Source organism: Heterocephalus glaber, unplaced genomic scaffold (assembly GCF_053883595.1).
Source record: "Heterocephalus glaber isolate CG9 unplaced genomic scaffold, H.glaber_assembly_v1.0 deba00001594, whole genome shotgun sequence".
In the NCBI taxonomy this organism is placed as follows: Eukaryota; Metazoa; Chordata; class Mammalia; order Rodentia; family Bathyergidae; genus Heterocephalus; species Heterocephalus glaber.
Window position 1 is genome coordinate 10,230,057 of NW_028258369.1, and position 24,303 is coordinate 10,254,359.

General features: G+C 35.2%; 1 protein-coding gene across 8 annotated transcripts in view; it reads left to right on the plus strand.

The window, feature by feature from the left end:
• Window positions 1-24,303, plus strand: part of Rps6ka3 (ribosomal protein S6 kinase A3) — a 109,768-nt gene that overhangs the window by 29,457 nt on the left and 56,008 nt on the right. For 7 of the 8 annotated variants that reach the window (XM_087193645.1, XM_087193646.1, XM_004866178.3 and 4 more), the window contains one exon: window positions 1,876-1,932. In XM_087193645.1, the coding sequence (XP_087049771.1) occupies window positions 1,891-1,932 (42 nt within the window). In that variant the 5' untranslated portion in view covers window positions 1,876-1,890. Of the gene's footprint in view, window positions 1-1,875; window positions 1,933-20,783; window positions 20,933-24,303 lie in introns of those variants that run through there. The other variant, XM_004866181.4, reaches the window with a different exon arrangement.

Genomic DNA, 24,303 nt, shown 5'->3' on the forward strand with positions numbered 1-24,303 from the left:
CCTGCTTTCCCCCTTTTTCTGCATTTTGGCACCGTTTCTGTGCTTTGTAGTGTATTGTATAGACATTCCTTAACCTAGGAACATCCTCTTAAGAGTGGGTGAAAATGAAAGATGCCCTTTGTATAGGTCAGCAGACCTTCTAAAATGAGGGCCATATTTTATTTACCTTTTATCTCCAGATCAGTACGTAGAATAGAGCGTGAGTGATATGAAATGAATGAATGAATGAACAAATAGTAAACAGTGATGGGAAGAGTAGAGAGAGGAGTTCAAATTCCGAGAAGCTGCCTCATGTGGTGCCTTGGGTGATGGGTGGCCTACCTTTTACTTCTAGTTTATAATGCTCCAAAGATGGTTAGCTTAGATCCTTGTAGACTTGTTGAAGTAAAAAGTAATCAAGTGGCTGCTCCTTTTATCCAGTGAGGGAATGAAAGAAGACCCTCAATTTTCCTGAATTCTTTTTTTTAACTACACATATAATACATATTCATTGTAGGCACATTAGAAAATTCCAATAAGAAAAAACAAAATTTAAATTGTCTAAAATTCTACTACCCAGAGATATCCACTGTTAACATTTTGGTGTATATCCTTCCAGAGTTTTTTCCATACAAATATATACATTTAAATATGTATATATTTGTTTAAAATGGGATCATTACAATCCATATTGTTTTGTAAACTGCTTTTTCACTTATTAAATGTGACTGTCTTTCCATGTCAATAAACTTACATCTTTATCATCATTTTTAATGATCACATAGTATTCCATTATATGGATGTACCATAGTATATTTAACTAGTTCTCTATTGTTAGGAATTTAGGTTTCCAATTTGGCGTTCTTTAGGAAAAAAATGGTGAGCATTTTTGTTGTACACTTGTCCATTAAAAAAAAAGAATAGATGGTACATTTCAAAATTTTATGTTTTTTTAAATAGACTCAGATTACCTTCCTGAAAGGTTGTGCTGATTTACAGCTTTTCCAGAAGTAAAGCCAAAGTGTTATTTTTCTGATGCCTGCATTAGCACTGAGTGTTATTTTTTGGTAAACCATTACCAATTTGAGAGGCAAAAGGTATCTTTGGGTTAAATGCATTTCTGTAATTGGTACTAAGGCTGAACTCTTCCCTTATTACTTATTTCTGTTGAGGTTCATTTTTTTCTTACAGGTCTGCAAAGCAAAGCTCTTTTTGTATCAAGAATACCAACCCTTTGTCATATGTTGCTTTATTTTTTGTTGTTGTTGCTTTAATTTTTATAATCAGTTTGTGTTTTATTTTTGGGGGTATCTGGTAGAAGTTTTAAACTTTTCTGGATTCAAACATCATTTATTTTCTTTATAATTTCTACCTTCTTTACCCCATGATTACTATTTACCTGTAATCTAATACTTATATAGTTTATTTTTGACATTTAAATGTTTTATCCCTCTGGAATTTACTTCAATATAAGAGATTGAGCTTAATTTTCTCTGAAATAATTAATCAGATTTCCCGATTGATTATTGACAGCGTCGGGTTTAGAATGTGTTTTGCCATACAAAGTTGTAAATGATGTTTGGTGAGGATTAACTAAGACCACTTGTAATGCATTTAACTAAAATAAACTCAAGAGCTCACCTGGAAAGGTAATCATCATTTCTTACATTATTTCCATGGAAAAATGTTTTATAGTTTCAAATAATTAACTTACAGATGAACTTTTGAAGCACAACCTGTTGCAATTTCAAAACTGCATTCTTAGATGGTAGTTCTACTTCACTAGAACCCTTTTAGAAGTGAAAATATTCCTGAATGATAATTTTTTGTCTGCCTTCATTTAACTTTGATGCAAAATATGTTTTGATAACTTCCTATTTGCTGTGCTTTTCACAGAATGGACAGCAAATTATGGATGAACCTATGGGAGAGGAAGAGATTAATCCACAAATTGTAAGTAAAACATTGTATCACAAAGAAGAAAGACAAATTAGGTACCATAAAATTATTCTTTATTTTTAAATTGAGCAATCATTTTATAGTATTAAGAATTTATTGATACTTTCACATTAATTTTACCAAAATATATTCTTGACTATGCCAATGACTTTTCTAAAAACTATTTGATAAGGCTGATTTTAAGAGAATGACAAAGCAAGTTGCTTTGTATTGTTGAAAGTTTTCATTAATGTGTTATAGCTTATATTTTTTTTAAAAATCAACTGACTATAAATTTATTAAAGAGAAAAAAATGAAGATCATACTTTACAGAAATATTAATATTTAGAAAGTAGACATTAACCATTTCCTCACTCATTTTGTTATTGTTGTTATGGTTGGTATGGTTGCTCACTCCTGAATCCCCAGTAGACCAATACCTGGCACACAAGTAATACTCATTATATATTACATAAATGAAGTAATAATGTTACTAACCTCTCACAGGATATCCATTGTCAGAAGCTCAGCTATAATCTTGTTATTCTATCCATAAGACAATTATTATTTATGTTTATTAAATACATATTCTGTGACTTGCTGAAATATATGTAGTATAGATCTCTTTTTTAAATGCGTACACAGAAATCTATTTTATGCATAACCTATATTTAGTGTAATTTCTCACTACTTGTGAACTTACATTTCAGTAGAATGTAGTCTTAGAAAAGGATGCATTGGAACAAAGGGTATGAATGAAAATTAAACATTGAAGTCTCGATAGACATTACCAAACTGCCCTGCAAAAAACTATTGTAAAAATTTGTCTGTATGAGATTACTAGTTCAACTATTCCCTGCTCCACACTGGTCATTATAAAAACATTGAGCCACTCTAAATAAGTAGTACTTTCTCATTTTAATTTGCATCTCATTTGATTATTAGTGAGGTTAAGTAGCCATGCATTATTGGTCTTTATATTTTATGTTCTGCCCAATTTTCTTTTGGGTTGCTTCTGATCTCCTTATTGTTTTATACAATCTTTGAATGTATTCTGGATATTGACTCCATGTCTATTACATACTTGCAAATAGTTTATCCTTTTTTCAAACATTGCATTTTTTTCTCTTTCATTTTATGTATATAGAAGTTTTTGTTTATAAATGATCATATCTGGCTTCTTGGTTTTATGCTTTGGTTAGAATATCCTTCCCTGCTCCGAGGTTATAAAAATATTCTCTTACATTTTCACCTACTCTTAAGTTTTTCTTGTTATTTGTTTGTTGCTATGTTTTTTTCTTTTTTGCATTTTTATTTTGCATCTTTGATCCACTTGGAATTTTAGTATCTGGTATGAAGTAGAAATCTAACTTTTCTTTTCAAATACATAGTCTGGGGCCCGGGATTTAGCTCAGTGGTTTCACCGCATGCTGCGCAAGTGCAAGGACCTGAGTTCGATCCCCCGGTACCAAAAAAACAAAAACAAAAACATCAAATACATAGTCTGTTGTCCTAACCCTTATTTACCGAGTAAACAAAATTCATTCTTTCCCCACTCATTTGAGATACCTCTTTTATCATATTTAAAATTACCTTCTACTCCCTATATAAGTTTCCTAGGACTATCATAACAAATTACCACAAGCTGGGTGGCTTAAAACAAAACAAATTTATTCTCTCACTGTTTTGGAAGCTAGAAGTATGAAATCAGGGTTTCAACAGGACTATGCTCTCTTTGTCACCTCTAGGGGAGGATCTTTCTTTGCCTATTCCAGACTCTGAATGTTTCGATTTTAAAAAATTTTTTAATTACTGTAGTTTTATTATATGTTTTTATATGTAGCAAGGCAAACCTTCCCACCTTTTTACTTTTTAAAATTGTGGTTTCGTGGCACTTAATTCTCCAGATAAACTTCACAATCAAGGTCAGTTATCCTCTGAAAATTGTATTGGAACTTTTATCAGAATTGCACTAAATTTACAGATTAAGATGAAAAAGTACTTTAATAATAATTAGTCTTCATATTCAGAAATAATCAGTCTGATACTTTTATGTCTTATCAAAATTTTATGACTTCTTATAGTTCTTGTACATTTCTCATTAAGATAATTCATTGCCACTCTGAGAGGCTTCGACTAGAATATTGCAATTTCAAGTGAAGCCTGGACAATTCAGTGACTTAGTGAAACCCTGTCTCAAAATAAAAATAAAAAGGGCTGGGAATGTAGCAATTTCCAGAAATCAAATAAATTGTCATGAACATTATGTCCATTATGGAAGAATGAGGTTTTATTAGTCTTCTGCTTAAAACCCTCAATAATTTTGTGCTTCCTTCAAATAAAGTCTAAACTCTGCAACATGACCTCCTGGCCCCTGCATAATAAGGCTTTGCAAGGACTGGGAATTTAGCTCAGTGGTTTCGGCGCCTGCCTCACAAGCTCAAGGTCCTGAGTTTGATCCCCAGTACCAAAAAAAAAGAATAAAGATTTGTTTAAAAAAAAAATAAGGCTTTGCATACTTCTCTCCACATCTCTGGCCACATACCTCTGCCCTCTACTGAAAGTCCACTCAGATATATCAGCTTCTCTTTTCCTTCTGGGCTTTCGCAGGTGATGTTCCCTCCCCCATAATTCTTTTCCCTTACTACTCCCCTCCATTTTTAATCCCTAATCATCCTTCAGGTCCAAATTTAGATGTCATTTTAACTGAAACATCCTCCTAACACACAACTACACTTCCACCTTGAGTTAAGTCTTTTCCTTTCTTCTGCCAGCACTGCCTAATGGCAGCACCATGCCAGATCCCATTACTTATTTACCTGTTAAACTGAACTATTCCTTATTTTAGGTGCTCGTTGGTGTTCCTTATGTATTTGTTAATTAAATGAATGCATGAGTTAAGTTTTAGCTAACATAGGGACCCAGGGATAGCCTAGTGCCTGGGACTGCCTTCAAATTTCATCTAGATTTCTACACCCTCACAAACCATTTGAGGCATTTTACTTCATTGATGTATAGTGCATGTTTACATGTAAAAGATGTAAAAATGAACAGTAAGTATAAATATTGATTTTCCTGTCATCAGCTACCTTTATTCTTTGTACAGTAATTCCTTTGGAAAAGAAAACTCCTAATTCTATTCCCTTTAATCTGAAATTGAACAGTTTTCCATTGTGATGTTATGTTTGTCCTTTCTGTTACAACATTAGTAGCACTTATGTTTGAGAGGAAACTACATTTTAGAGACAAATTGAAAAGATAAAGGACTAAGATAATACCAGCAATATGGGTAAGGTTTTTCAGCAGATCATTCCAGATTTTATGAATTAAGTTTAGGCATTAAAATAAAGCCTAGTATTTAATATTTCCTTAATGCTCTTAAATCTAAAAGATTGTCAAAAACTTATATTGGCCTCATACTTTAAATTGTACTTACCTTTCTCTTCTGTTGTTGTTGTTATTATTTTGTCCTTGTTTTGAGACAAGGTCTCACTATGTAGTTCAGGCTGGCCTTGAATTCCAGTGATCCTCCTGCCTCAGCCTTCAGAATGCAGGGATGGCAAGCCACTACATCCAGCTAATTGTACTTACCTTTAATATTCAAGTGAAAGTTTTCCTTTTGTCAACTACTAATAATTTACATGGTGAAAGTTGAAATGTTATATTAGTTATCTATTTGATGCATTATAAATTACCCCAAACTTAGTGATTTAAACCACATACATTTTTTATCTCATAGTTTCTGTGGGCCAGATCTGGGAAGAGCATAGCTGGATCTTTTGTTTCAGAGACTCTCAGAAACTGCAGTCAAGGTGCTGGCCAGGTTTAGAGCCTCATCTGAAACTTCACTGGGGAAGGATCTGCCTCTAAGGTCATGTAGTTATTGGCCCAGATTTCTGGCTCATGGAAACTGAGATAATAGATGTATGTATAGAATTTTCCAGCTAGTAAGCTTTTTTGTAGGTTGATTGACTCCTTTTTTGTGGTCTGAGGTACAGAGAGTAATGATAAAGCAGTTTTGACCAAGACAAGAGAGTAGAAAGGATGGAGGAAAATAAGAATAAATCTGAATTCCTTAATGACTTTAACAGTCTAGTAAAACCTGTTTATCCTCTTATCCATGGACTGTTCTATAAAGAAAATATAGGAATTTACCTTGTTTAATTCATTGCATTTTGTGGTCTTTCTCTTACTGCAGCTTAGTTTGTATATAACTACATCTGGTCACTGATTAAGCAAGTACTTAATGTCTGTTAGGTGCCAAGTATTTTGCTACCTTGTTAGAGATGCAAAAGCATGAGGGGAAACTTGCAGGTTTTAAATGGCAAGATAAAGCTTTTTTGGTCCTCTGCTGTCCTGGGCAATTATCACCCAAAACAACATGGAGAGTAAGAAAAAAAGAAACTTGGTCTTTGAAATCAGAAGACTTGTATGATTTGAACCACAGGATGTAATATGAAAAGCAGATAGGAGAGTGGAAATAAGAGGAATTTAAAGAACCAGGCATGGTGGCACATGCCTGCAATCCCAGCTACTAGGGAAGCTAAGGCAAAAGGATCACAAGTTTGAAGCCAGCCTGGCCAATTTAGTGAGACACTATATCAAAAATAAACAGGATTGGGGATGTAGCTTAGTGGTGGAGTGCCCCAGGGTTCAATGCCCAGTACTGCAAAAAAACAAAAAGGACAACAAAAACTCAGAAAGTTATAGGTCCTAAGTGATTTTAAAGGAATATCGCAACAGAGAGCAGGTCTTATTCACTGCCCCAGATTCTCAGAAGAGCTCTAGGTACTTTGGGAAGTGGAGAGTAGTAATGGGGCTGAAAACAGAAATTGGGTAAATGATGATATAAACAGCCTCTATGTCCCCACCCCTCTGGAGACGAAGGGCATTTCATTAGCAAAAACCAGAGAGTCTCAGGCCGGGGATTTAGCTCAATGGTTTCGCCGCCTGCTGCGAAAGTGTAAGGACCTGAGTTCAATCCCCGGTATCAAAAAAAAAGAGAGTCTCCAGACCTGGGGACCTCAGGCACAGTAGGAGGTAGGATGAGGTACAGTACTAGGCTGGAAACAAGGAGGTTAAGTGAAATCCTACTACTGAGTGGCAGTATGGCCCCATTGTATCCACTAGGGCCATATCCTATAGGCAGGAGAACGGAGTGTCCTTACCTGAAGAAATTTGTAAAGGCTACCTGCTTGGCCAGTTAACCTATAAGAAAGCTTGCTATTTGACAAGGCCCAGAACTTCCAAGCCACTTCTTAGTGTACACTCTTGCTCTTGTTCACACTCACTCACCTCCCCCATCTGGCTGTCTCTGTCTCTCTGTCCTTCTCCCCTTCCTTCTCTGTCTCTGTCTGTCTGTCTGTCTGTCTCTCTCTCTCTCTCTCTCTCTCTCTCTCTCTCTCTCTCTCTCTCTCTCTCACACACACACACACACACACACACACACACACACACACAATGGGGTCTCACTGTGTTGCCCAGGCTGGCCTCAAAGTTTTCCTGCCTCGGCCTCCTGAATAGGTAGGAATATAAGTGCATAGTGCCTTGCTCTTAAATATTAGTGAAAAGCGAAGTATCACCACACATTTGAGGATGACTTTCAGCATGAGAGAATGAGATCGTAAAGGACTAGGCAATGCAGGTAAAAGGAAAAATCAATGTCCTTTGCTGACAAAATTGATTGGTAAAATAAGAGTACATTGCTATTTTTTTAAAAAATCATAAAAACAAGAAATTCTTAGGAATTAAAAATGGTAGGAGTACTCTGGGACACTAAGGCAAGAGGATCACAAGTTCTTAGTGAGCAAGACCCTGTCTCAAAAATTTAAAAGGGGGCTGTGTATGTACCTCAGTGCAAAGGCCCTGGGTTCAATCCCCAGTACTCCCCACACAAACACACACAAAGATAAAAATGTTTTACATTTTAGTAGAATTATTTAGAAGCTAAAATCAAGGAGTAGTCCCAAAAAGTAGAATAAGACAAAGACATTAAAAACAGGAGAGGGAAAAAAAGAGCAATCTAATATCTAATAGGAATTTCAGAAAGACAATGGGAAATGGGGGAAAAGAAAATGGGAAAGAAACTTAATGAGAAACCTTCCTTCCCACACATTTTAATATCTTTAAAGTCAGAATGCTTGTTATAGTCAATGGTGTGATGCATTTTGATTGATGATATTTCTTTTCATAATGGTATAGAGATAATCATGTTCTTAGGTTAGGTGGAATACTATAGTATGAAAAAAGTTTTTTTCCAAATGAAGATCACTATTCTCTGGATTAAAACATTCTGTTGAAAGCCGTATAATGGAAGAGAAACAGAAAATGATTTACTCTCAAGAAGGTTTTTTTTTTTGGTCCTGGGGATCAAACTTGGGACCTTGGGCTTGCAAGGCAGGCAGCGGAACCACTGATCTAAATCCCCGGCCCAAGAAGGTTCATTATTATGAAATAACAAAACGACAGGAATAGGAGAAAGCCCCTAAGGCTTTTAGAGGTTTTTAAAATCATAAAAAGTTTTGGATATAAGAATAATGTTAGACTTTCCAATAATGGAAATTAGAAAACAAAGGGCAATGCCTTTAAAACGTATAATGAAAATGATTTTCAACCACAGTATTTTCAGACACCTATTTTAGGAAATTGCTAGAAAATGGGCTCTGCCAACACTAGAGAATTGTTAACTAAGTAAAGGAGGCATGGTATTCAGGAAACGAAGAATCCAACATTACAAGCGTGATGAAGAATGATCCTTCCCATTATAATGAATAAAAGAAGCTTCAAAAGACTAACTCATTCAGTAGGCTTAGAGAGTACTCAGTCCACACTGAAGCAGACAGATGGTTCCAGAAATGCTATTTCCAGAGACAACAGAGTGGGGTGTTGGTGGTGTTATAGAAGTAATGAATTCGCCAATAGGTTTGAGTATTGAAAATTTACATGACAGGCTGTTGCAGGGCAAAAAGAAGTTGAGATAGAAAACAAATTTTAAAACAAAACAACTGTAAGCTTAAGGAAAAACAAAAGTTGTCTGAGGGGAGGGGTATATAGATAACTAGAGTACCTCAACAGTGAACCTTATTTACATGGTCACAGTAATTGTAAAGACTACTGATTTAATAAAAGTTGGTGATATGCATGCTAAGTCATCTGTATAACAGTTGTCCAGCGGTAATGTCTGAAATTGATGACAAAGTAGTATTAGGTTACTATTTATCATATAATGGTAAATACCAGAAGGAATGATGAAAATGCTATCAAGAGCACAGGGTACGCCTGCTTTTTAGATATTAACTATACCAGCAATTTTTTTTTTTTGGTACCAGGGTTCGAACTCGGGATCTTGCACTTGCAAGGCAGGTGGCGAAACCACTGAGCTAAATCCCCAGCCCAACTATACCAGTAATTTTGACCCTTTAATTCTTGATAAAATTGTAAGGAAAATTTTAAAAGTAGCTGTAACTGGTTCACAAAAGACATGAAATTTAACTTGAGTTTTGAAGAATAGGTGTAGGATTTTGAGACATGAATGTTAATGTTGGGGTGAAAGCATTCTCATGGAAAAATGGTATAAAAAAAAGCCAAAGGGGAAAAAAGTGAGATGTATTAGAGGTAGTTAAATCAGTTTGTCTTAAAGGATAATCATAAAGGAGAGCCTAATTTCTCCTGAACATAAAATATCTTCACTCAGACCTCTTTGATACATGGAGTTAGCCCTCAGGTGTCATTTGAACATATCCCTTAGGTTTCTATTTGTGGTAGAGTCATTTCATTTTTGGCTGGATTTTTCACACCTTATATCTTCCTCTCTTCTCTTCGGTTTTTGCCCTGCAGTCTACCTCTCTCCCATATCTTTGATCTTCTTCTAGAATTTTAATATTGTTATCCTTCCTTCTGGCTTTCTAAAAGTTCAGTCCCTTCCTGTCTTTACCTACCTAAAGACTTTGATTTTCTTCATGTATTTTATAAAACATAAGAAAAATTGTCTAATTAAATTAATCCATACCAGAAGATTAACCAATAGTTATCACATTCCATCTCTCCCCAGGAGTCTTTGCTTATTAATCCATATTTATGCATAATTAGTTGGATTTCTTACACAATTAACTTACTCCAACTAGTATTTTTTCTTCTTCCTTCTTTGCAGAAGAGACTAGATTGTTTTATTTGTTTTTGTTTTTGTTTTCTTAAATTCTTTTATTGGTGCATTTTAGGTATACAACACATTTACATGATGCATCTAGGTTCTTATTTTTTCCCCATTCCTAGCCCTCCCTTCATCCACTCCACCCTTCCCTATTTACAAAGACTTTATTTCCATTTTTTCCATTTCTCATTTTTCCTTTACCTTCTTTCCTTTCCCCTGCCCCTCCCACTACCCCTACCCCTTTGGACCTTTTCTTCCTATTTTACAGTATCGATTATTCATCCTAATCATTGGTACATTTATGTATACAATATAATGACATTCATCATTGGAAATTTGCACCTTTACATAATCTCTCTTGGTTCTTATTTTTCACCCTTGCCCAGCCCTCCCTTCACCCCCTCCATCCCTCCCTATTTACAAAGATTTTGTTCCTATTTTTCCATTTTTTCATATTAATCCCATTCCCTTCTTTCCTTTCCCCTAGCCCTCCCACTTCCTTCCCCTTTGCCCCTTTTCTTCCTATTTCACATTACCTATTATACGTTTTAGTCCTTATTTACACTTTCAGTTTCTAACACCAGAGAAACTATTTGGTATTTATACATGTGTGTCCTATTTATTTCACTTAAGAGTATCGCCTCAATGTGCATCCATTTAGCTATCAATGTCTCTAATTTCTCCTTTTTTATGGCTGAGTAGTACTCCATTTTATAAAAAAAACACATATGGACAGACATCCCCTGCTCCTGGGTAGGAAAGATTAATATAGTGAAAATGGCCTTACTTCCAAAACTGCTACATAGATTCAATGCAATTCCAATTGAGATCCTAGCAGCATACTTCACAGACCTGGAGAAAACAATCCAAAAATTCATTTGGAACAAGAAGAGACCCAGAATAGCAAAAGCAATTCTAGGTAACAGAGACATGGCAGGGGGTGTCACAGTCCCCAACTTGCAACTATACTACAAAGCTATTGTGATAAAAACACCATGGTACTGGCAAAGAAACAGACCTGAGGACCAGTGGAACAGATTAGAAGATGCAGAAACAACGCCACACACACTCAGCCATCTCATCTTTGACAAAGGAGCCAAAAACCCTCACTGGAGGAAAGATAGCCTCCTTAATAAATGGTGCTGGAAAAATTGGGCTTCAACTTGCCAAAGATTAAAACTAGACCTATATCTCTCACCATGCACTAAACTAAAATCAAAATGGATTAAAGATCTAAATATTAAAACAGAAACGCTGAACCAGCTGGAACAGAGGTTAGGTAGAACTCTTGACGACATCGGTGTAGGAAAAGATTTTATGAACAAAACCTCAGTTGCCCACGAACTAGCACAAACAATCAACAAGTGGGATCTCTTCTTATTAAAAGGCTTCTGCACAGCAAGAGAAACCACCAGCAGTGTGAGGAGTCAACCCACAATGTGGGAAAAAATCTTCACCTGCTCTTCCCCAGACAAAGGTCTACTACCTCGAATCTATAAAGAACTTAAAAAGATCAGACCTCCCAAATTTAAAGACCCAATCCAAAAATGGACATCTGAAATGAACAGACATTTCTCAGACAAAGAAGTAGAAATAGCAAATAAATACATGAAAAAATGTTCAACATCACTGGTCATTCGAGAGATGCAAATGAAAACAACGCTGAGATTCCACCTCACTCCAGAAAGAATGGCTGCTATCATGAAATCAACCAATAACAAATGCTGGCGGGGCTGTGAGGAAAGAGGAACCCTGCTCCACTGCTGGTGGGAGTGTAGACTGGTGCAACCAGTGTGGAAATCAGTGTGGAGGTACCTCAAAGAACTAGGACTGGAAGTCCCATTTGACCCTGCTATTCTCCTGCTGGGGATCTTCCCCAAAGAATTAAAAGAATCATACCACAGTGATATATATGCACCCATGTTCATAGCAGCAGTTTGTAATAGCTAAAACTTGGAAACAGCCCAAATGCCCATCAACTGGAGACTGGATATAGATTGTTTTTATCTTTGATTCCTGTAGGGCTGAAGAGGAAAACTGCCTCCATAGCAAAAGGTAGACTGCCTTACATAGCACCTCAAGATAACACCACTTCCTAGACTCCCTAATTTTCTATCCTCTTTCAGTTGGCCAGAGGACTTCTGCTCTTGTATGATCCATGCTGAAGAATATAGAATCTTAGCTGTTGAAATATCCTTAGTCTTCAAAGAATAAAACAGTTTCTTGTTTAGTGGGTGTCTTAGTTATTTTCTCGTTGCTGAGACACAATACCCGACCCCCAAATATTAACATAGGAAAGATTATATTGGCTTACAGTTTGAAGTGGTTTCACTCCATAGTCAGGTGCCCCCCAAGGCAGGATGGCATGGTAAAGGAGCATCTCAGAGGAGCCTTCCCTATGGCTTGGCCAGCAGGAAGCAGAGAGAAAGGAATCAAGGGAGCAGGAGGAGATAGAACCTTCCAGGACACACCCCCAGTGACCCACCTCCTGCAACCAGACTTTGCTTCCCACCATCACACTTAGCTATAAACTCATCAGTGGATGAATCCACTGAAGAATATCACACCCCCATGATTCAGTCACCTCCCAGAACCCCCCCCCCATAAGCACATGAAGCTTTGAGGGAACACCTAGATATAAACCATAATGGGGGGAAATAATTGTCTTTCACAGTCCTGGCAATTCCAGGCAAAGATCCTCCTGAGGATTGAGAATTAAAGAAGACAAAAAAGTACCTAGCGTGAAGAGCCTAATAAGTTGTCCTCTTCCTCCCAGAAGCTGATTCTGTTTTTTCAGACTATTTGCCAGGAATAAATTATGTCCCTTAGGAACTAGGGTAGTAGCCAGTAATTTTTAGCTGACAGTAGGCCTACACTCAGGCAAAATTGTGGAATGTGTTGATTTTCCCTTAAATTGGTCTTTGACCCTTCTGTTCTCTGTCACTCATTTGTTCATTCATTTATATATAAGAAACAGGATCTCATGTTGCCTAGGCTGGCCTGAACTCCTGGGCTCAAGTGATACTCCTGAGTAGCTACCCTCAGCTCCCCTTTGTCATTTATTTCTAATGACTATGCATACACGAGTTGCTCATGATATCAACTTTGTAAATATTACTACATCCAAAACTCTATATCAACTCAGTTTTTGTAGCTCTTATAGTCACGTGCATGACTGTTAAGAATTAGAGAACAGTTGTTTAAAGTAGTACAGGTTGAGCATCCCTATCCTGAAAATCCAAAATGCTCCAAAGTCTGAAACTTTTTGAGTACCAAAATGATGCCACAAGTGGGAAGTTTCACACTTGACCTAATGTGATAGATTGCAGTCAAAATACAGGCACACTAAAATATTTATAAAATTACCTTCAGGATATGTGTAGATAGTATCTATGAAACATAAATGACTTTTTTGGTTAGACTTGGATACTATCTCCAAGATATCTCATTATGCATTTGCAAATGCATATTTTTTTTAAAAAGATCCCAAACCTGAAACACCTCTGGTGCCACGCATTTAGGATAAGTGATACTTGAACTATAAGGATAAAAACAGTTTGAAAAGATAAAGTGAAAATAAGTTGTAGATGATCTTAAATACTAAGTTAAGGGAGAGTACCCCTGTGAAGGACACAGGCAGGAGTATACAGGCAATGCCCTGCTCTTTTTTGAATTTCCCTGAAGTCATGTTGATCCCTTACCAGTAATTTCTTCCATCTTACACTTATATTGTTATTCCAACTACTGTTCATACAGTAACCATGAAGCTGCAGTGATGAGCGTGATGCTTTTCATAATATCCAGGGTATTTCACCAGTTATTAGTAGCCCGTTGGTTTTTAACCTCCTTTTCCTTGAGGGTCCCCTCAAGCTGCTTGAACACTTTGATTTGAACATCCAGAATGATACTCATAGCCATGAATCCAGCACACATTTGCACACTTCTTACAGTCATCATGGTTCAACCACAAAATAAACTACAGAAATAGAATCCCTAGTAGAGTATACAGTAGGCAGTGAATTACTCAACACAGGAAAATCCAGTAGAGTTCTCATTGTCAGGGAAAATTGTGGTATGGTACATTAATAACACTTATTGACTAGCTGTGTAGAGTATTGTCTGGCATTCTAACTCTCATTGGCTTAGATGTATTTTAGTACTCAGAGCTGGGGGAATACTCTAGTAGATTTAAGTATATACCACTTAGGAAAATATTTCTGAGATAAGTAGCATAATAATTAGCAATGCTGATGACATTAGATAGGGTATGTGTACACCAGGCAAAATTTTCCCTTTGCCAATTTTTGGCTCTCTTTCAGTGCTCTTTTTCACTTCTTGGCGTTTCTTTTCTCCACCCTAAGAGCTAAAAAAACAAAACAAAACAAAACAAAAACTTGTCTTTTAATTGCTTGCCTCCCTCATATGTTGCCTCTGATCCAAAATTACTTATCCTCTGCTCTAGTCTGTTCATCGTAATGCCCATTTCTTTCGGTTGAATGATCTCATCAACATTTGGAAAGGAAGCAAAGTGATTTAATTAAGTTATATTCACGTGTGAATAGTTGGCTGAGTCACCCTTAAATACTGGCAAATAGAGTTCGATCCCCAGTACCAAAAAAAAAAAATACTGGCAAATAGAAAGTTGTAGCTCCTTTACATAAATGAATATTTTAATTTAACTATATTAGACAAGCATGACTAAGTAGAAAGAGCTTCAGGCTAAGCAGGAAAAAATGTGGGACAAGGAGTGATATATTGCTGCCTATTGTGAAATTCTGACCTGCAGCAGTATTGCTGCTGCCCCAACTCTCTTTTCACACCCATGGGAAAGACTGTTAGTGCAACACAGTGTGCTTTCCATCAAGACAGATTCTTACAAGCAAGCCCTGTCAGTGCTCTAGGAAGCCATTACTACTTGGTTCAAGTTAATCATCTTTATGAAACTTATTTCCCATCTTTTATTTAAAATCTTAGCCATTTAGCACTTTATAGCATTAGCTACTGGTAAATGTATGCTAGAGAATAAATTTTGTACTTAGATGAAAATCCTTAGATACTAAATCCTTTAGTATCTTAAAAACTCAGTCATCCATACAAAAATATCCAAAGGAATGAGTTTAAGAACATGTTAATTTTCAGTTTTTGTCATAGGCCTTTTATTTCCAGAAGGATTCACATATCATAGGGTCATGAAGATGGTTTTATAATTGGATTTGACTGTAGTTAGGATTCTGCCAACAAATATATGGTATAGAAAAGTTTTTAGGAACTCTACCATGGACCCTATACCAAACCCTCTTCCTTCAGAATCTTATCAAAAGGTTTAGCACCTCCTGCTTCTTTACTTCAATCAGCTACTGGCTGTTCATGTAACTCTCCTGCCTTAGATTGAATTGCTTTGTTAGGCCTGCACCAACATCACACTACTTCCACTTCCGCACTGTATGGACTTGGAGAGCAGGTTATTTAACTTCTCTCTTACCCTCAGTCTCTTCATCTGTAGTATGGATAATAGTATTTTATCTCATTGTGGTGAAAATTAACAGATAATTTTATGTAAAGCAAGGTCCTAGAATATAATGTAGTAGTATCTTAAGTATTATTGTTACACTCAGGGGAAAACTTTACTAATATATGAGAGAATTCAAATAAAGCAACTAAAGACTCAGTAAAAGAAGAAAAACTACAAAATAAACCCATAAAAAGCAAGAGGAAGGAATTCAATATAAATTCCCAAAGTAGTAAATTAGAAAATGGGTGAAAAAACAAATGCATAACATTAAGAAAGCAAAACAGGATAGAACCACAGATAGGAAGGAGTTTGAAATATAACAACTGAAACATTTACAGATGAAATGATATAATGCCTGGGATTTGCTTCAAAATAATTAGTTATGAGAGTAGGGAGAAGTGAGTATGTAAAACAAAACTGATCATGAGTTAAGTGATTTGTTATATCAGTATCTACTTCTAGGAATACTTGAAATTTTCCTTAAGTTTAATTTTTAAAACTTAATAGATTCCTAAGTGTAACAGTATACTAATATGAAAATCTTGCCCAAATTTTTAAGAAAAATTGAAATTATATCATTTGGGAATGGAGAGAAAAATCTCCATCCCTATAGCCATAGGAGAAATTTAAATCATTAGAAAATGAGCACTACCAACTCACCCCTCCTTCAGTTCCAGACCCTAATAATTTCTTGGGAGAGAAATCTTTGGAAATTTGAAGAAATACATCACTCCTGGGGTTTTAAAATTGACTCAAAGCATAAAAAATTTGCATCACTGCCCAGTTTGTTTTATAAAGTTAACATAGACTTAAAAATGGAATTTGGCACAGAAAAGGAAAATGTGCTAATTTAATTTATGAATATAAATACGAAAGTCCTAAATAAAACATTTACAAATCAAGTATAGAATTATATTTAAACAGTGGATAAATGAATCTGATGCTGGCAAAATAAAAGGGGAGGTGTAGAGAAGGGAAAAAAGAATTGAAATATGTTATGTACTTGTACAAGTTCCCTACAATGAATGTAATCATTATGTACTGCAAACATGTACTAATAAAAGTTTTTTTTAAAAGGAACAGGAGATCCCCATGTAGCTCAGTAGTAGAGCACTTGGCTCTTACTCAAGGCTCTGGGTTTCAAATCTGAGCACACACACACAAAAAACTAAAACTGCATTTTTCCCAGAAATATAAGCATAGGTCACTATTAGGAAATCTATTCATCTAAGTTATCAAATCATTAGGTCAAAGGAGGAAAAATTAGGTGACTATATTAATAGATAATAAAAATATTTCTTCTTTTAGTAAAGAGGAAATGGTCTGACCTTAACATGATATGTTTAAAACCAAATATTTATATCATGTCTGAGTACTGACGTGAGTACATTCCCTGAATCAGGATCAAAGTAGCATTTGTTAACATTCACCTTAAGCTCCATAGACTGAGAAGTTTGGGTTTTGTTCTATGATAAGAAGTCAGTGAAGAATTTGAGGTAGCATAGCCTGGTCTGATTTCTGTCCTAAGATTATTCTGTTGCTGCAAAGTAAAAGGATTACACAGGAAATTTGGAAGCAGAAAAACCATACTCCTGACAATGCAATTCTACTTTTAGAAATTATTTCTAAGTGTGAATGTTCACAAAGGATGGGACATTAACAGTGGTATAGATTAAATGCTGAACAATAGATTTGTATAGTACGTTTTTTGGGCAGTCATTAATAATGCATTGAAGGTTATTAAATAATCGAACAAGGGTCAGGAAACTATACCCATGGGCCTGCCACCTGTTTTTGTAAATGAAGGTTTATTGAAACATACCCTCACACATTCATTTTTCCCACTGCATTGGCAGTGTTGACAGAAACCATAATGTCTTGCAAAGCTGGAAATATTTACTAGCTGGCCCTTTACAAAAAAAGGGATAGCGTGTAGTATAGTACAAGTGTGTATGTGTGTATACAGAAAAAGACTAGACAGAAAATCTTCAAAGTAGTGATTTTTTTCTTTCACTTTCCTAAGTTTTATATAATGGACATGTATTATTTTTATAATAAAAATTACTTTTAAGTTATAATAAAGTAGGGCTAGGAAGGTAGCTCAATGGTAGACCACTTGCCTAGCATGTGCAAGGCCCTGGGTTTGAGTCCCAGTACCACAAAATGATGATGATGATGATGATGGTGGTGGTGCTGGTGCTGGTGTTGGTAGAAATGATGATGTACAGTATATGATAAGACCAATAAGAGAAAAATGAAAATATTTGCTGAAATTTAGTGAGACAAATTTTAAGAAATTTAAGTTAGAGGTAAAAATCGTATAAACAATATGTAGTTTCATGTGTACGACCATACAAAGTAGCAGCCATTATGTAAGATCTTATTATGTACTATTTGCTTTGGGAATACTAAGTATGAGGCCTGTTCTCAAGATTAATATGATCCGAACAATAGGATGTGCTTAAACAGTAACAAATGCCTTAAAAGATAGACCAAAGTACTCTAAGTACTCACATTATGATTAGGAGGTCGATATCACCTACATAAAGCAGTTGTTAAAGTAAGCTAGTCTTCTAACTTTGTTTATGGTCCCTTTGAGGTAAAGAAGTTTTTTATTATCAAATCTGTATCAGTACTTTCTTTTTTGGCCTCTGCATTTTCCAAATACCATACATCCTAACATCTCTCTGTGATGTAAAAATGCCACATTTACTCTTTTCTGTCACTCTTTTTGACTTTTATATAGCCATACCACATTTTTTAATTAAGGTATCATTTTATCTCAGGGAGACTTATTTCAGATTATGATGTCCGAAATATTGCTTCATTTTCTTAGTGCTAATATTAAAAAGCACACAGAAAAATAGGGAATTATTAACCTAAGCACTAGTAAGAATTAAAGCCAATTTCAACTAATTTAAGTTTAGAAAAGGTTATTTGATTGCTCTTATTTAAAAGTATTACTTGAGTACAATCGATGGCTGCTCTCCATGGAGATGTTCCTTAATTAGTTATACATTAAATGTGATCTTTGCTTCTGCTTGACTTAGTCTTAAGAACCACTTCATGATCAGACTGCAGTTCTGTGTTAGGTAGTTGCCCTAAATTTACTGCCTTTTTGGAGCATCATAAGGATGCTTAAGTAATTCCTTTGGGAAATGGGAGAGTTCTGTTGTGATGAAAACTTTCTAAGTGATTTCCTTGCTGAGAAATTGAAGCATCCAGTTTTCATTGAGAGAAGTATGCAGTTGTCCAGGCAAAATTCGAAGTTTTGTCTTGGATACTTATTTGATTGTAATATATTTGGGTACATAGGATAATTTTTAATCGAGCATTTTTTGTTTGATTGGTTTTGGTTTTTGGTACCGGGGATCGAACTCGGGTAATCGAGCATTTTTTAAAGTTGCTGTATTCTTCAACATCTATTAGGTCAGTTTTAGTTATTCTTCATTCTAGTAGGTCATTCTATGGTCATGAAAGGTTTGATATAGCAAGAAGAGCCTTAGTTTTTCATATAGTTCCCATTGCACATAATGGCACTCTGATATTTGCTTAGTCAGTAAGTGCTGAACTGAGTTTTAGTTATAGATAGCTTCATTACCAAATACCTGTCCACCTCAACCATAGTTTCAAAAGTGAAGTGATTGTTCTTGGCATTTTCTTGTCTTCGTTTTTCTGTTTGTTTTTTTTTGGTTTGGTTTTTGGCTGGAGGCAAGGATTGAACCCAGGGCCTCACACATGCTAAATATGCATTGTACTACTGTGCTACACTCTCTGCTCCATGTTCTTGGTGTTTTCAAGAGTCCCTTCAGATATTGAAAATTCAGTAGTTTAATTAAACTATTATAGGCTGTGTAGATTAACACTTGAGGTTTTTGTTGGTGCCACATAAATTAAATCTACATTAAGTAGAGCATTTTCTCACAGCTCTTGAAGCTACTGGTCCTTTGATTAAGTACCACTATTATATTTTCCAAAGCAAAAGTACTTTAGAAGAACTTCTCTAGAGTATTAGATGACCCCTCCTTTTTATCCAAGTTGGATTTTCAATTGTTCTGTTTTGCTTGTTAAGGCCAAAGATTGGACTTTTAAAAATTTACATTTGATCAACTGGGAATTGAGTTTTAGCAAGGGGCCTTCAAGTCTTTAGCTTGGTTGATAATTGATGTTATAATCAACACAAATTTAAGCACTGATGAATGGATAAAATGTGTGGTTTTTTTATAAAATGGAGAACTACTCAGCCATAAAGAAAGATAAACTGTAGACATTTATTGCTTAATGGATACTCCTTGAGACCATACTCTTAAGTGAAATAAATCAGACACACGTATGTAAATATGACATTGTTTCTCTGGTGTGAGAAACTGAAAGTGTAAATGAGGACCAAAATGTATAATAGATATTGTGAAATAGAAAGAAAATTTTCAAATGGGTAGGGGAAGTTGGGAGGGGGGCAGGGGAAAGGAAGAAAGGGAAAGGAAAAAAATGAGAAAAGAAGGAAAAATGGAAACAAAGCTTTTCTAAATAAAGGAAGAGGGGCTCAAGGGAGGGGAGGGGCATGGGGAAAAATAAGAATCAAGCTATATCATGTACAGGTAAAAATTCCCTATGATGAATGTGATCATTATTTATATCTAAAATGTACCAATATACTTAATTAATTGAAAAAAAAGATGGGAAGAATTTGTCTTTAAGTCACAAATAAAAATTTTTGTGCACTTGGTCTTCATTTCCTACCCATAATTATGCAATTCTTTCTTATTGACAGGGAACACCCATGGCATGTCTGTATATAACCTTAAAAATCATCTTTAGGCCATGTCTTGAGTGTATGTGTAAACATTCAAAAGGGTAAAATTCTATGTACACATCAGCAACTTTTATCATTTTAATAGTGGTGACTAGTTTCGATTGCTTTAAAGAGTCATATACTTAAGAAATACTGGCATTTCTCAGGATTCTAAAATAATAACATTCATTTTACTGGTTATGAAAATTGTCTGGACTGCTGGGAACCAAGAGAAAAGCATTCCCACAGGATTTGACTATCAGCAAATCTGTTTCAGTTTCCTGTTCTGGCCTCCCTACCTATCATCTGCATGCCCCTGCCCCTGCTGACAGGTTGCTCCTTTCTTTTGCCACAGGAAAACTGTCCAGCCTCTTTTTCTAACATTTTCAGGACCCGCCTGACAGGAAATTTTCTAGTTGCTGGAACAGCTGGTAGGAGAAAACTTTGAAGGGGCTTGGCCTTCCCTTTCTGACTTAAGTTTTATCATCAGAAATTCCTTTATCACCAACATGATTTCATAGCTATGTTTAAATTTTTGTCTTTTCGTGTTCGCTCTATACAGGTAAGCTTTCTTCAACTCCTTTTAAAGAATAAAATGTTTTAATTGGAACTACCTGTAATTATGCTAAATAGTCATTCCATTTTATATGTTAAACTTTTCAAAATTCAAAACTAATTTTGATAGAACTTTTAAAGGACAGTATTTTTATTTATTAAAAGTAAGCCACTTAGGTATATTATACATTTCAGCTCTTGGTATTTTGACAACTTATTTTTACATTGGCTTTTTTATGCTGGGGTAATTTTTATCTTGCTAGTGTTTGTAATTTTGGAAAATAAAGCGAGTGACTTTAACTCTCAGTATTAAACCAGGAATTAAGGGAATTGCAAACTTATTAATTTTAGGGGATTATTATTATATAAGCAATATTTTGACAGGTAGGAGAGTGTGTTATTTTAAGTAGCCAAGAATTTAAAAGGAGATTTCTGCTGAAATTTGTTCCTGTAAAAACTTGAAAGTTTTTAAGCAGCTCTATATTTAAGTAACCTTAAGCAAGTAATTTTATCTGACTTAGAGTAGGCACAATTTTCAAAGAATTACTTTGTTAAAAGTAGGTTTAGTGGATGATAATTTGCATTATATTTAATGTGAAATCCTGCCAAAATCAGCTTGATATTTTGCCATGAGAGTTGTGCTATCCTGCTACTCTTTAAAGAGAATTAAGTTTGCCGATTAGGATTCCCACTTGGGAGAGAACTGCTTTTCAGGGTAGTGATTGAGAATGTTAATCTGGAGAACCAGCAATGCTGTTGTCTCAAACATATAAGACGCTTAAAGAATTTAATTAAATGAAAAAAACTAAGCATATTTATCATTCCATTACCAAATGAAGTAAATTGGATTTGATCAAATTATAATGCCAAGTAATTTTTATGTATCTTGATAATCTGAAAAAGACAATTAACATCTTTTTCAAATAAAAACATATTATAGAACTATGGTATCTCTATAGACGGTGATCCTTTAACTGCTTTAGTTTAAAGTTACCTTTAAAAGGGGTAAAGTACTCAATTTTCATTTGTAAGGTCTTGTTTATGTTACACCAAAAAAAGTTTTACACATCCATGGTTAGAAAATATTTTTTATTGACTTTTACCAAGGAACATTAAAAAATTTTACTTCAAGCTTTAATACTATTTTCTGACATTCAAAACAATTTAGAAAATACAAATGCCTCAAGAACACACTTCCTGACACAAGGGCGGGGAGGAAAAAGGAAATTACATATACAAGGCAGGGCATAATGCCAAATGTTGAATCATTCTTTAAAATCAGTTAATATCACCCAGTTTGTTTCTTAATGTTAGTATGTTACAATATTAGGTTTTTAAAATACACAACATTAATTTAAGTTCCTTTCCTTTAATCCTTTTATATTTTAGGGTCAAGATTGTGTGTGTGTGTGTGTATATATATATATATATATTTTTTTTTTTTTTTTTTTAAACAGGGTCTCACTAGCTGGCCTTGAACTCACTGTGTATGTAGCCCAGGCTAGCCTCAAGCTCGTGGCAATTCTCCTACCTCAGCCTCCCAAGTGCTGGGATTACAAGTGTACACCACCACACTAGGCCAAGATTAAATTTTTTTCCTCACAACTTGAAATATTAGCTTAGGGCTGAGGATTTAGCTCAGTGGTTCTGCCGCCTGCCTCGCAAGCGCAAGGCTCCGAGTTCGATCTCCGCTACCAAAAAAAAAGGTTAATTTTCCCCAAAAGGGTGAAAACCTTAAAGACTATTTAAGAATGTTAGTCCTAGGTGTTCAGTATCCTTAAGATATTAGTGACAAATATCTGAAAGAGATGGAAATATAAAAGAATGGTGATCATTTCTCGGCCTTTTGCTAAAACTAAGTGTATAAAAGAATGATACAGGATTATGATACAGTTTTGTGACCAGTTTCAAAATTTTGCCTACAATCAGATCTTTGCTTATCAAATGAACATATAGTTTGTAAAAATAATAATATGGAATTTGTAACTATGTTTTAAATATACAAAGTAATGCTGGGCATGTTGGCACTTGCCTGTAATCCCAACACTTGGGAAACTGAGGCAGGAAGATTGTTTAAGGTAAGCCTGGGTTGCATGGTGAGTGCAAGGCCAGAACGGACTGTATAGTGAGACTTTGTCTCCAGAAACAAAATGTACAGAGTCAGTTTTGTGTGTGTATGTGTGTGTGTGTGGTAACAAATGGACAAGTACACATGTATCATATAAAATAGAATGAGCAATTATAAGTACCCTAATTTATTGACAGAATTGTTTTTTGGTGAAATTGTAGCTGCTTCACTATGTACTTATAGGCAAAAACAATTTTACAAACTGTCAAACTGTTGTGTGTTTTTGTATGACACTTATATCAGTAACAGGCAATTTAGTGAGATAAGATATGTTTGTCACATGCACATATTAGTATGTTCTTGGCTTATCATTGCCTTCAGAAATTTGATATTCCTCTTTGCATCCATCTTATTGGATTCCAGGTATGAGCTAGAACACATTGTTGCTTTCCTACCTGCTCCCCAAGATTGTCCAACTATTAGTGTTGAGTCGTAGTTGAACTGTAGATCATTTCTAAAATACTCATTGCCCCATGACATGTACCAAACCAATATTAGGAGATGGTTTTATGGTTGGCAAAGTTCCAAGGGAATCCAAAATGATTAAGCCACCTAAGTAGTAGGATAACCTCTAAACTATAAGTTCTGTCTTAGAAATTAAAATGGAAGTTCCAATTCCTCTTTCTTCTGGGAGCTTCTTTTTCCTTTTACTGCTCATTTTTAGAAGCTAAACATTAGCATATCCTAGTATAATTTTTTGAGAAATCTTTATAATTCTTTATATTGCCAACATTCTAAAGGTATCTCAGAAAATCCAAATTGAGCTCAAACACTTGTATGGACTACTACAGTAATAAAAATAATGAAATATTTATGTTTGCGTAACACATTTAGATTCTTCTGATAGTACTTATGTACCTAGAAAAATAGCAGTATAGTCAACAAAATAGAATAGTACAGTAGACCCTTGAGTTACAACTGGCCTGACATATGAATAACTTGGGTTACAACTGGAATACATTGGGAAGATTATTGGTGTTTTTGGTAAATTATGCACATTATACAACCCTTTTTTGTTATGAAAAGGTTAGTTAAGTGTTGCTTGGGGAGGTTTGGAATGCATTATGGATATTTCCATTATTATGGGAAAAATAATCTTGACTTACAACCAACTTGAATTACAACCAGCCCTTGCAAACAAATTGAGTTCATAAGTCAAGGGTCCACTGTAGTCTCTACTTGACAGGCTTATATTTCTGGTTTTGTTAGATTTTCTTTTTATGTTGTTTTTGACTGTAACATAATTGTCT